General features: G+C 40.4%; 1 protein-coding gene across 2 annotated transcripts; it reads right to left on the bottom strand.

Moving 5' to 3' along the window:
• Window positions 1-408: 408 nt before the first annotated feature.
• Window positions 409-11374, bottom strand: brms1lb (BRMS1 like transcriptional repressor b). 2 transcript variants are annotated; one of them, XM_061754587.1, is made up of 10 exons: window positions 11091-11373; window positions 10831-10921; window positions 9722-9849; window positions 7510-7589; window positions 7283-7379; window positions 5121-5210; window positions 4970-5034; window positions 4864-4903; window positions 4648-4768; window positions 409-1503 (listed from the first exon to the last, which is right to left on the bottom strand). In XM_061754587.1, exons 1-10 carry the CDS (start codon window positions 11224-11226, stop codon window positions 1386-1388), a joined length of 966 nt encoding a protein of 321 aa, XP_061610571.1. In that variant the 5' UTR covers window positions 11227-11373; the 3' UTR covers window positions 409-1385. The 2 variants fall into 2 exon arrangements, with proteins under 2 accessions (XP_061610571.1, XP_061610570.1); XM_061754586.1 differs by lacking the exon at window positions 4864-4903 and having other exon boundaries at window positions 11091-11374.
• Between the last annotated feature and the right edge of the window lie 899 nt (window positions 11375-12273).

Below are 12273 nucleotides of genomic sequence, written 5' to 3'. Positions count from 1 at the left end.
CCTTGAGTGGATTTTGAAAGCTGTACATTAAAAGACATTTATTGTATTTATTGTTTTAAAACATGAGATTTGAGATTAGGCAAGAGAGGACCTGACCAATGAGATTGATGGCCAGGCCCTCAATGTTTATGATGGAACGATTAAAACTTGCATGTGTCTGTACAAAGCCCAACGTAGTGCTATGGGCAGAGCGTGAGCAGGAAAATAAAATGACCAGAACTCTGGTGAAGGATTCCACTGCACACGGACCAAATGTATTGTTCCACTATCCAAGTAAAAAAAATATATTTCCTGATTCTTGGAGACTTTTTCTCTCACAAAGGCATTCTTCGGAATGGGTGTGGGGGAGTAATGGGAGACGGTGTGTAGGTTGCGACCAGAAGGTTGGTTACAAAGAGTCAACTCTCGTTAAATGATAGCAGCAAAATCTTTAATCAGCTGCAACATGCATTGCACTATGGCATGTAGTATGCAATTCTAAAACAGTATCTTTTTGTAGTGTCTTTTTTTAGATTTTATATATGTATGCAAATGTGTGTGCCTGTGTGTGTGTGTGCGTTAAATAAATGGTTTAATCAATGCAGCCTGACCAGTTAAAGCCTGGATACAGCCTCAAATTTTCAACCCTGGTCACCATCAGGCACATGAATGGAGCATCACAGTGACGTAAACCCAAAACACAGTCTTCCAAATACAGGGAACGCCCTGAAACTCGACTTTTACCACTTGCTATGCTCAGTGCCATAATTCAGTGCTACAAAGACAACAAAACAAAGTCATAACTAACCTAAAAACATTTCCAACTGTGTTTCCCCAAAAACAAAACATCTTGTTGCATGATGTTTAGGTTCATCATACTGCATTCAACCTGTGCAACTTTTGTCACATATTCAACATGAACTCAAAGCAGGGATCTTCATATAGGTTGAACAGGCTTGTGTGGAATAGCCATCCATGCTGGTAGCAGGATCACGAACTGACCCCTTTTGACCCACTTCCAGTCCTTCCAGAGTGCTACCACATTCCACAGTAAGGCCTGCTGTGTAGTTATGGATGTTGTTTTTCAGCCAAGGCTTTGTCTCGTCTCAGAAAGGCACACGATTGAGCTCCATGTGTCACAGTCAAAGACCACTGGTCTTTACCTGCCTTTGTTTGTAACAGTGCTTTGCATTGATCCCCTTTTTTTTAGAGAAGGGTTAGGCGTTGTCCTTTTATATCAACATAGGCACACATTTACATAGATCAAGGACATTGAGACGTCTCATTAAGGACCCCAAAAAAAAAACAGAGGGAGTGACGTGAGGTGTAACGTATTTTAAGGACGTATGCAACAACATAAAAGGACGCGTGTTGAAATCTCTGGACGGTTTGCTGTTCTTGTGTTTTCACGAGTGTTTGATGGTGTATTTGCCTTTCTGCAGCTGGGAGATGTACAGCTTGGACTTGGTGCCGTCCAGTCGTTTGAACCACACCTCATCATTGTTGATGGTGGTGATGATGGCACTGTGTGGAAAAGACAAAATAGCGTGAGAGAAATACCACTTGGGTGTACACGTTTCCGCTGCCCCAGAATTTAGTGGTCCGACAATTGGCATTGTGTTTGGTGATAACACTGGCATGTATCTGCTTGTGCTTAGCCATGGCAACCCATTTCATGAAGCTCCTGGCATAGTGTTTTTGTGACCTCACTCTCTTTTAAGCCCTTTCTGTAGTTCCTTAATGCTTTCCCTTTGCAATATTAACGCCTATATTTCACAGTGATATATCATGGAAGGAACAAATTTGTTTAATTATGGATTTAATTTGTTGCAATGGAACTGAATGAGCTCTTTGACCCATTCTTTCACAAAGACATTATGCATGGCTACGTCTGGAACAATAGAACTGACAGAAACTGATTTGGAGGTGTGGCCAAATAATTTAGCCTATGTAAAATAGATCACAGTAAGCTCGGTGAGAAAACCTTGATGGATGTGTTAGACTGAGACAAAAGCCCATGTAGTAAGATCACAACACAAGTTAACTGTGACCGACTTCACAGTATATTTGTTTGTAATACGTTGTTCTGGAACACTGTGAAGACTATTATTGTGTTGTTGGAGCTGAAGTGAACTCATCTTGCATTCTGACACTTGATGGTAGCAGGGACAGGCTGTGACTGCTGGTAACACAATGTCATGTGACACAGATGCTGTAAACAGCCAGAGGAGAGTGAAAAGGTACAGTCGGGCAGAAAAGTATTTAGTCAGCCAGCAATTGTGCAAGTTCTCCCACTTAAAAAGATGAGAGAGGCCTCCAATTGTCATCATAGCTCTTCCTCACCTATGAGAGACAAAATGAGAAAAGAAAATCCAGCAAATCACATTGTCTGATTTTTAAAGAATTCATTATCAAATTATGGTGGAAAATAAGTATTTTGTTTGGGATCATTGTCATGCTGAAAGACCCAGCCATGTTTCATCTTCCATGCCCTTGCTGATGGAAATAGGTTTTCACTCAAAATCTCATGACCCATGGCCCCATTCAGTCTTTCCTTTACACGGATCAGTCGTCCTGGTCCCTTTGCAGAAAAACAGCCCCAAAGAATGATGTTTCCACCCCCATGCTTCACAGTAGGTATGGTGTTCTTTGGACGCAACTCAACATTCTTTCTCCTCTAAACATGAAAAGTTGAGTGTTTACCAAAAAGTTATATTTTGGCTTCATCTGACCGTATGACATTCTCCCAGTCCTTTTCTGGATCATCCAAATGCTCTCTTGCAAACTTCAGACAGGCCTGGACATGTACTGGCTTAAGCAGGGGGACACACACGTCTGGCACTACAGGATTTGAGTCAATGACGGTGTAGTGCGTTCCTGACGGTAGCCTTTGTTACTTTGGTCCCAGCTCTCTGCAGGTCAATAACTAGGTCCCCCTGTGTGGTTCTGGGATTTTTGCTCACCGTTCTTGTGATCATTTTGACCCCACAGGGTTAGATTTTGCGTGGAGCCCCAGATCGAGGGAGATTATCAGTGGTCTTGTGTGTCTTCCATTTTCTAATAATTGCTCCCACCGTTGATTTCTTCACACCAAGCTGCTTATTTATTGCAGATTCAGTCTTCCCAGCCTGGTGCAGCTCTACAATTTTGTTTCTGGTGTCATTTGACAGCTCTTTGGTCATGGCCATAGTGGAGTTTGGAGTGTGACTGTTTGAGGTTGTGGACAGGTGTCTTTTATACTGATGAGTTCAACCTTGTGCCATGAATTAAGGTAACAAGTGGAGGACAGTGGAGCCTAAAGAAGAAGTTACAGGTTTGTGAGAGCCAGAAATTTTGCTTGTTTGTAGGTGACCAAATACTTTTTTCCACCATAATTTTCTAATGAATTCTTTAAAAATCAGACAATGTGATTTTCTGTATTTTCTCTTCTCATTTTGTCTCTCATAGGTGAGGTATACCTACGATGAAAATTATAGGCCTCTCTCATCTTTTTAAGTGGGAGTGACTAAATACTTTTTTGCCCCACTGTAGTTTGCTCCGCCAATGTTGTCGAACATCCCTGTTTTTGCAATAAAAAGTATTATTTTGGCATGAGGACAAAAAGGAACTATATTTACATCAGTTAAGGAGATAGATACATCCATCCATCCATTTTCCCCACTGCTTATCCTCACTCGGGTCGCGGGTGTGCCGGCGTGAACATGCAAACTCCACACAGGCGAGGCCGGATTTGAACAAGGGTCCTCAGAACTGTGAGGCAGATGTGCTAACCAGTCGTTCACCGTGCCGGTAAGGAGATACACTTAAATACAAAGAGTGCTTTGCCGCCATCTTTGGACATCGATAAGCAATTATGTTCACTATTCGCGGAAGGTCTCCGGCCACATTGCAAGTGAATAGAGGTACAAACACTATACAAACAGAATACAAACACTTTCTTTTGAAGACCTTTCAGTTTGTGCTTTGAATTCATCACCCATCTGTGAGTAAATTGTTGAAATGCTAGTTGGTCCACAAACTACAGCCTGTCTGGTGCATAGAGTAGTAGTATGGGTAGGTACAGTCCTGAAACACTTGGAAATTCCTGAAAATACTGTTTTAGTTTTTTCTTGTTGTTTTCAATTTGTTAATAATCATAATAATAATACTATAGTTTTATATGATTTTCTTTCATTATTGTAAAGCAGAACATTCTAATCTCTGCTCACTCAACATTTAAGTAACAATTCATCCATTTTCTTCACCACTTGTGTTGATTAGGATCGTGGGTGAGCTGGATCCTAATTCTTTCTGACTTTGTTTGAGAGGCTGGGTACACTTGGGCAGGTCACCAGCCAGTCGCAGAGCACGTAGACCAACAATCACACATTTATGAACAATTTAGTTTTCAATTAAGGTAACATGCATTGTTGTGGAATGTGGGAGGAAGCCGGAGTACCCAGTGAAAACCCACGCAAGCAATGAAAACGTGCAAATTCCACCCAGGAAGGCTCGACAGAGTCGAGACTCGAACCCCAAACCTTAAAACTGTGCTTTGTGTGACCAAATGTTTTTTTGTTGTTGTTGTTGTTCATTAAGTCAGAACCTGAAGCAACCGCTTCCATTTGTATATTGCATAACCCAAAATGTGGTGAAGTACATGAAGAACCTATCCTCCCGCACACAAACCTGGTGGGAAACTCATCTTTCCTGTTGATACAGATGGTCTGGCCCCTGCAGTACCACTGGCTGTCATAGAAAAGCCGTCCATCTTCAGACCGTGCAACATGGTGGTGTCGTTCTGTTTTGGCTGAGGAGTTTGGAGGGAAAAGAGATGAGGGAAAACATGAATAACGTGAGGCTTAGAAAAATACATTACAGTATATGGTCTTGTGCAATCCTAACCATCAGCCTTCCCCCTATGCGGCCCGAGAGACGCCATCGCCTGAGAAGAGACAACACATCACGTAGCTTGACAGACACTTCCGACTCATCATTTTCAAAATATTACCTTTCTTATTGCAGTCCAGTCTTCTAGAATATCCAGATCTTGCAGCATGTAAACAATATAAGGCCGTGGAAGAGCAGTTAAAGAAAAGGGTGAGGCAACATGCCGACAGACGAGGTGCTGCAGTGAATTGCGGGACGATGGAAAAGGATATCAGAAACAACGACAGGCTTCTTCTTCTTGATGGGGCAGAACGGGTCTTTCTTCTTATTTTTCCGGGAATGCAAGCCATCATTCCACAACTCTGAAAAACCAAAGAGGACGGCTTAGAGAGGGGCTGCTGCATTACACCGAGTTACCCTGTGTCAGCTGGTATTAGAATATTCTCCAGCAAAATTCTTCAAAATTCACCTTGTATTCACAAACTTTTTTCATTTATTCCGGACTAAGACTCTTGATTGCAGATACACCATCGAGACAAAATATTTAATCGATTGATTAAGCTATCAGTGGTTGGACTCTTTAGTTGCACGTAAATCAGATTGCTTTCATCCTACCAAGACATTTTGGAAAAAGCTTCGAACTTTGTAGGAAAACTACTGGGAAGACTCGTTCATGTTCACAGGGTCACAAAGCAGGGTTCATGAAGGAATGGTTGAGGTTTGGTATGGAAGAAGGTTAAGAGCCCGGACCTCAACCCCCTGAAAACCTTTGGGATCAACTAGAGCAGAAATTGTGAACCACGCCTCCATGTCCAACAACAAGATCTTCACAAATTATTCTTCTGGAGGAAGAGACTAAAACTCAACAAAAAAAATTCACATTTTTACCATTTTAAGTTCATCCTGGTGAAAATGGCTGCACGTCCCAATACTTAGTTGTTTTCATATAATGTCAGTGTTGGGAAAGTTACTTTTCTACACAAACTAGTTCAACGTTCAGGTCACTGTTCCAAAAATTAACTAGTTCATTTTATAGTTCATTCCAAAATTGAATTAATTCATAGCTCTTTTTTGGTTTCTCTCAATATGTTGCTGACGGGCTATTCCCCTTAAAATACTGGCATTTCATTTTCCCAGAGTTGCTACCCATTCAGTCTACACTGTAGTCAGCTCCAGCTTTCACCCTACAATCTAAAAAAACATGTGGAAAAACCTGTTGCTTGAATGGTGTTTTTTCAAATGAGGAATTAAAACAAAAACAGGACTTTTGTCCTTATGTGCAAACAAAAACATGCAACACTGTATAACAGAAACCATCGAGAAAAGAACATTGATAACTTTGCATTCCCTCCAGCCGACTATATTCACGAAATATTTTATCTATTCTTATATTACAAAGCAAAATAAATTCCATATCATGACATTGTGATCATACAGTTTTAACTAAAGCATTCTGATAGAAATAACAATTTCCTAGGTATCAATTTTTATTTTTATGCACTGTAATACAAAAGCATCACTGAAGATCCTATTCACTCCCATTTACGCAGTGTCCCTGAACGCAACTCGCGTTCTCACGCAGCTGCAACGTGCCTGCCATGAATGACGTCCGTGGCCGCACCGCATACACCTTTTATCCGCCGCTAACATATGAGGGCTCGTATATAGTGTGTTCAGACGGGGTTTTCCTGCAAGTCCCTAACAAATCCTGGCACCCTTGAGTGAAAATGAACTTTCATTCGAAAACTGTTCTTTCTCAATTACATTCATCAGGCAGAAAATGAACTACAGTAAGTTCAGTTCACATTCGCACCAAATGTGAACTAGTTCATGAACTTTTGTTCACTGAACTCATTCAGGTACAACATTGTACAATGTAGGTTTGTACTGAGCAACTCAAAGTGCAATTCCATCCATCCATCCATCCATTTTCTGAGCCGCTTCTCCTCACTAAGGTCGCGGGCGTGCTGGAGCCTATCCCAGCTATCATCGGGCAGGAGGCGGGGTACACCCTGAACTGGGTGCCAGCCAATCGCAGGGCACATACAAACAAACAACCATTCGCACTCACATTCACACCTACGGGCAATTTAGAGTCTTCAATTCATGCATGTTTTTGGGATGTGGGAGGAAACTGGAGTGCCCGGAGAAAACCCACGCAGGCACGGGGAGAACATGCAAACTCCACACAGGCGGGGCCGGGGATTGAACCCCGGTCCTCAGAACTGTGAGCCAGACGGTCTAACCAGTCGCCCCACCGTGCCGACCAAAGTGCAATTATTCCAAACATTATTTTCATGATCGGGTAGTGTTTGAAAACTTTTCATTTTTGTACTTGTCCTTGGCCATACAGGAATTACTTTTCATTGACTTAACAACTACTGAATAAACAGGTTGTAATAGTTAAGTGTCCTGACTGGTCACTCCTCGGTACCTGAGGTTATGTCGATACTGTGTCTATCTTCCTCCAGTCGTCTTATCTTCTCCTCCAGCTCGCTCTGCACGGTGTCAAACAGCAGCAGCTTCTCACTCTGGGAAAATAAATGGGTGACACATAGAAGGAAGCATTCATATATTGCCACAGACACTGTGAGAAAAGGAAACCATTTATCCTGGATTGCAAAATTAAACAAATTGCCTCATTTTATTTGATCTTTTTACCTCCCAATGCTGGCAGGCTGCCTGGATCTCGCAGTCATACTTGTTCTTCACCGACTCCAAACACAACTCTTTATAGATGCCTGCAACGAATTAAATCAAACATTTTGAATCAGGTGGATATAGAGAAATACTTCAAGATCTGTCCAGCTAAGAAAAGGATGCAGAGCACATACTGTAAATAGGGTTGAAACCATTCGCAGTCTACTGATGAACCACAAGACATTTTGAATAGTGACTACCCTTTCGGATTTTACTACAATATGTAGCATCCCTTGAGAGTAGTACAGTAGTTGTTCTTTCAAACAAAGAAAGTAGATACAAACAGTCGAATAAAAAGATGCAAAACAACAAAAACAATTACATGAACAGAATAACATTTTTTAAATATGCAGAATAAAGCAGTATGCAAAAAAACTACCTAATGAAAGAAACTATCGTATTGGGTGTACTTTTTTTTTTCCAAAAGCAAACTTACCGTCTACTTTTTTTTAATTTATAGATACAAACTATATTTTTCTGTTTTTATGAACTTTAAGCAATTACAAATTTCCTTGTTTCTTCTTATGCTGCTTGCTGTATTTAGCAATATAATAGGTCACACATTTAATTAAACAAAGAGCAGAAAACGTTACAAACTTTCTTTTATTCTTTCACGACTCCTTTTTATGGACAGGAGTCAATAACTATTCTGGACTGATAACCACACCAACGGGCCACAAAACCAAGTCCTGCATAATCTAATACAATCAAATAAATGCTGAATCCCAAAAAATTCTGCATTTACAAAGACAATTTTACTCAGTTTTGACTGGCCTTGGCAGTATTTTTGCATGCTCATATAGTGTATATAACACCTAACATGCTAGTTAATTTTGGGTTGATTTGTTTATGAATAAAACTCATTACTGGCACCAACGTCTCGATGTGTTGCAGATGACCAGCACACTGCGCGTTTGGGTGGGGAATAACCGTTACAAGGGTGAGGATGGAAATTGTTTGAGGAAGACGGTGGATAGTCAGTCTGGGTTGCAGCACAAAAATATGAAGTTAAATAAACTTGGATGGTGTTTGTGGGGAACTCTGGAAATGAATATTTGTTTCCCCAGGCCTAGCTACCCAAGAGGGAGTAGGTTAGGCCACGTTAAGTGGGGCCATTTTTGTCCTGTCTGTCTGTTGTTTTTCCCCAATTTTGCCATGAGTCACCTAACTACCTATAACCACACTTGGCAAAGAGACAGTTACTGCTTGTCTCACAGGTTCTCATAGATTTTCTGTTCTTTCTGACCAAGAATCACATATATTCTTTTAGACAAATTTGAACTGTACTGCAACTACAAGAACAAGAGGTGTGACACACAAGTGAGCTTGCCGCTGCTAGCATGAGTCTACGAGGAGAAGGAACATTAATCCAGGAGGAAAAGTAAGCTTCACTTATCCTGTCCTCTTTAGGGGGCCAGCGAAATTTGTTTTCCATGTTGTTTGTCAATACACATGCACACAGATGGCATGCACACACTCATAACCTTTTTCTTGTTGCTATTTGGCGCTTGGAGAGGAGTTGAAAAATGAAACTTTTGTGGTTGTAATTTGTAGCATTGTAGAACTTTACTGCTTGGTACTCAAAGCGGTTTCAATTGCAACTGATTGTTGTTTTTCCACCAATAAAACTTGCATCACACTCGGCTGAGAGGGTGTGTGTATCCGTGTACGGGGAACATTTTATTTTGTTTTGATACTAATGCTATTTTGAAAGCATCTTACCCCATTAATACTGTAATGACAAGGTTGTTTTTGTACGTGCATGTGTGTGGGTGGTTTAACATGCATGAGCAAAAGTAGTATGCCCAAAATGGGACAGCTTGTGTTCTAATGTTAGCAACATTTTTATTTTATGCACCTTGGAAGAAGAAGGGGATTTGCCCTGATAATGATTTGGGTTCAAATTGAATTTCAATATGAAAATGGTTAAAATTGTGTTGAATACTTTTAAGTCCTAATTGTAACAGCATACTGTATACCATATTTACACAAGCAGCAGGTTGCGAAGACAATACAATTACAGTTTTACTTTAAGACAATTAACATTGAACACATCTGAGATTACTGCGTTGGTGTGGGCCTCGACAACCATTCCAATTTTTTACGTGACCTTGGAAAAATGTATTGCCCACTCCTGCTCTCAAAGCTACTGTGCATGTCAACAGGTGCATACCTGCCACTTTGGTTCTGATCTGCATGTTCTCCTGCAGGTTGGCTAAAGGTTCCAGATATTCCTGGGCACATCCAGCCATCACTTCCTGCAGCTTGACATCCACCTGGCTCAGACGTTCCTTATACAATCTACACAACGTTTGAAAGAAAATTATCAGAAGGTGACATTCAAATGATGGCTGTAAGATAATGTGCAACGGATGCAGTAAGGGTTAAAGCATAGATGATAGTTAAACCAGAAGCAGCTCTAACAATGTTGTGTGCACAATGCAAACGCACATAGGTGTTTCTAGCCCAATTTTGGGGGATGCTGAAACACCCCTAAAAGGAATCCTACCACCCCTAAAATTTGAGATAAAAAAAAAAAAAAATTTTATTTTTTAACTGAATGTCATTTTGTAACAACCTAGGAAAGTGTAAAACTAGAGAGTACTTGGTTGCAAGTACATTTTAACAATACCAACAAACTATCATCAGTACCATTCCTCATTTTTGAAGCATTTAATTGTAGGTCACTGTTTATGTTAGGTAGCTGCACCACTGTCCTCTGTTTGAATTGGAATGAGAGAGGTTGGTTGTGTATGGAGCCCCACACATGGAGGGGGGAGGGAGGGGTCTGGGTGGAAGCCCATAAACATTTTTAGTCCTTTTAGGACAGAGAGAGAGTGGGAAAAAGAGGAGTACACATATTAGTATTCACAAAACTCAATTTCTATTGCTTTGTTTTATATGCCGTGCATTCCATGAAGAAAAACAAAATAAAAAAGTCCCCAAAAAATAAGCCCAAGTTCAATTTTTGACACGCACTATACGGGGCTGGTTTAGTCCAGAAAAACAATGCATACTGTTAATGTGTATGTATAGGTGTTGCTGTACCAAAATGAGCTGTCTTCCAGACCCCCAAATAAGGCTTACAATGTTTATTTTATGATTCCAATTTATTCCTCTTTTGCTGTGGCTCAACATTTAAATAACCTTGATCTGATTTGACAGTTGAGTCACAGGCTTTCCCTAAAAATGTTAGAATAAAATTGTGTTAGCATGTATAAAACAGTTCAATTTATTAGCAGTACCTTCCTCCCATTTCTGACACTGAGAGAGGAAACTTACTGCTCCTTCAAGTCTGTGAACTGTTTCTCCAGAGTGGTCATCTCGTCCAGGCACTCCATCCTCCTCCTCTCACAGTCTTCATCATCCATCTCTGTTCACATATGAAGAAGACATGGCAGGTTGGGCATAGGAATTCCGCCATTGTAACAATAGCAACATCTCACAGTGTATAAACAGATTTAGAACTCACGGACTACATGGTACATTGAGGCTATGACTGACACGACGGGATTGTGTGAATTTTAGGCCTCATTTCCTACCCGAGCTGTCTCCATCTTCAGACACGGACGTGCTAACCGTGTCCTCCTCGTCTGTGCTGCTACCGTCTTGCTCCGGAAAATCCACCTCCATTTCCTCGTGGTTGCTCTCTTTCTTTTCCCGGGAGTGAACCGGCATTACGACTTACAACCGACGCACTGTAACGCCGCGGCAAATCTTGTTGTTAGTTTTCACAGCGGTGTGAGGCTATGTTGTAGCTCAGACAGCTAACCGGTTAGCGATAACGCATCAAGACAGCTGGGAATGCAAACACGGCCCCAGTAGACCAATCAGAAGAGGTTTTACTCAGGCTGTCCAATCAAATGGTTGTATGCAAAACTAGCGCGTGTATTGGGATTTGTAGTTTAATGTACAAACATGGAAGTGAAGTCCCCTCAGTTCACAAATTCCAACCCCTTTTTACAAACAGTATATATACAAAAAAAATGTATGCACACGTCAGGAAAAGGAAAACTCCCATACATATTTTAATAGCAAATTTATTATCAATTTATTAATTTATCAAGATTATGAGATTAATACAATTACAAGAGGTGCTCAAAGTAGTGGCCATTACCTTCCAGACATTTAGAGTGTCGTGAAAAAGTAATGCCCCCCTTCTCAAATTTTTGTTTTTGGACAGTTTCCCCAGTTTAATGTTTCAGATCATCAAAACTGTAAATATCAGAAAAAATATAACCCACGTGAAGTTAAAATGCTGTTTTTAAATGTTAAATGGCGATTTTATTTATTAAGGAAAAAAAGTTACCTGGCCCTGTGTGGAAAAACTGTTGGCCCACTAATTTTCTATAACTGGCATATATATATATATATATATATACACACACATACACACACACACAACAGTAATTCATAATGTAATATCTGTAACTCTAAATGTGGTCCATTAAGGGCATTACAATACATTACATCACTGTTTCCCAACATTTATTGAATTGGGTCAAAAATGTTAAAAAAGTGGATCCACAGGTCAATCGTGTACTTTCTGCACATCTAATTGAAGAACATTTATTTTTTTGTCTGTGAATATAAGTCGCCATGAATAGATGGACAAAGATACATTGTTTGTCAATAATTAAGAATTTTAGGACTACTTAAGTGAAACTGAATAATTTCCAGTGGTAATTTAATAAATTTGGTGACTACATCAAACTGCAAATGTTC

The sequence above is a fragment of the Phyllopteryx taeniolatus genome, chromosome 18, assembly GCF_024500385.1.
Source record: "Phyllopteryx taeniolatus isolate TA_2022b chromosome 18, UOR_Ptae_1.2, whole genome shotgun sequence".
NCBI lineage: Eukaryota > Metazoa > Chordata > Actinopteri > Syngnathiformes > Syngnathidae > Phyllopteryx > Phyllopteryx taeniolatus.
Note: the sequence above shows the minus strand (reverse complement) of the source record. Positions and strands in the feature narration are given on the sequence as shown.

Coding starts and splice junctions, on each gene's coding strand:
- brms1lb (XM_061754586.1), bottom strand. CDS start 11,226: ATGCCGGTTCACTCCCGGGAAAAGAAAGAGAGCAACCACGAGGAAATG. Junction 7,590..9,721: donor GATCAGAACCAAAGTGGCAG/GTATGCACCTGT, acceptor AATTCGTTGCAG/GCATCTATAAAGAGTTGTGT. Junction 1,504..4,647: donor AAAGATGAGTTTCCCACCAG/GTTTGTGTGCGG, acceptor TTTTCCACACAG/TGCCATCATCACCACCATCA.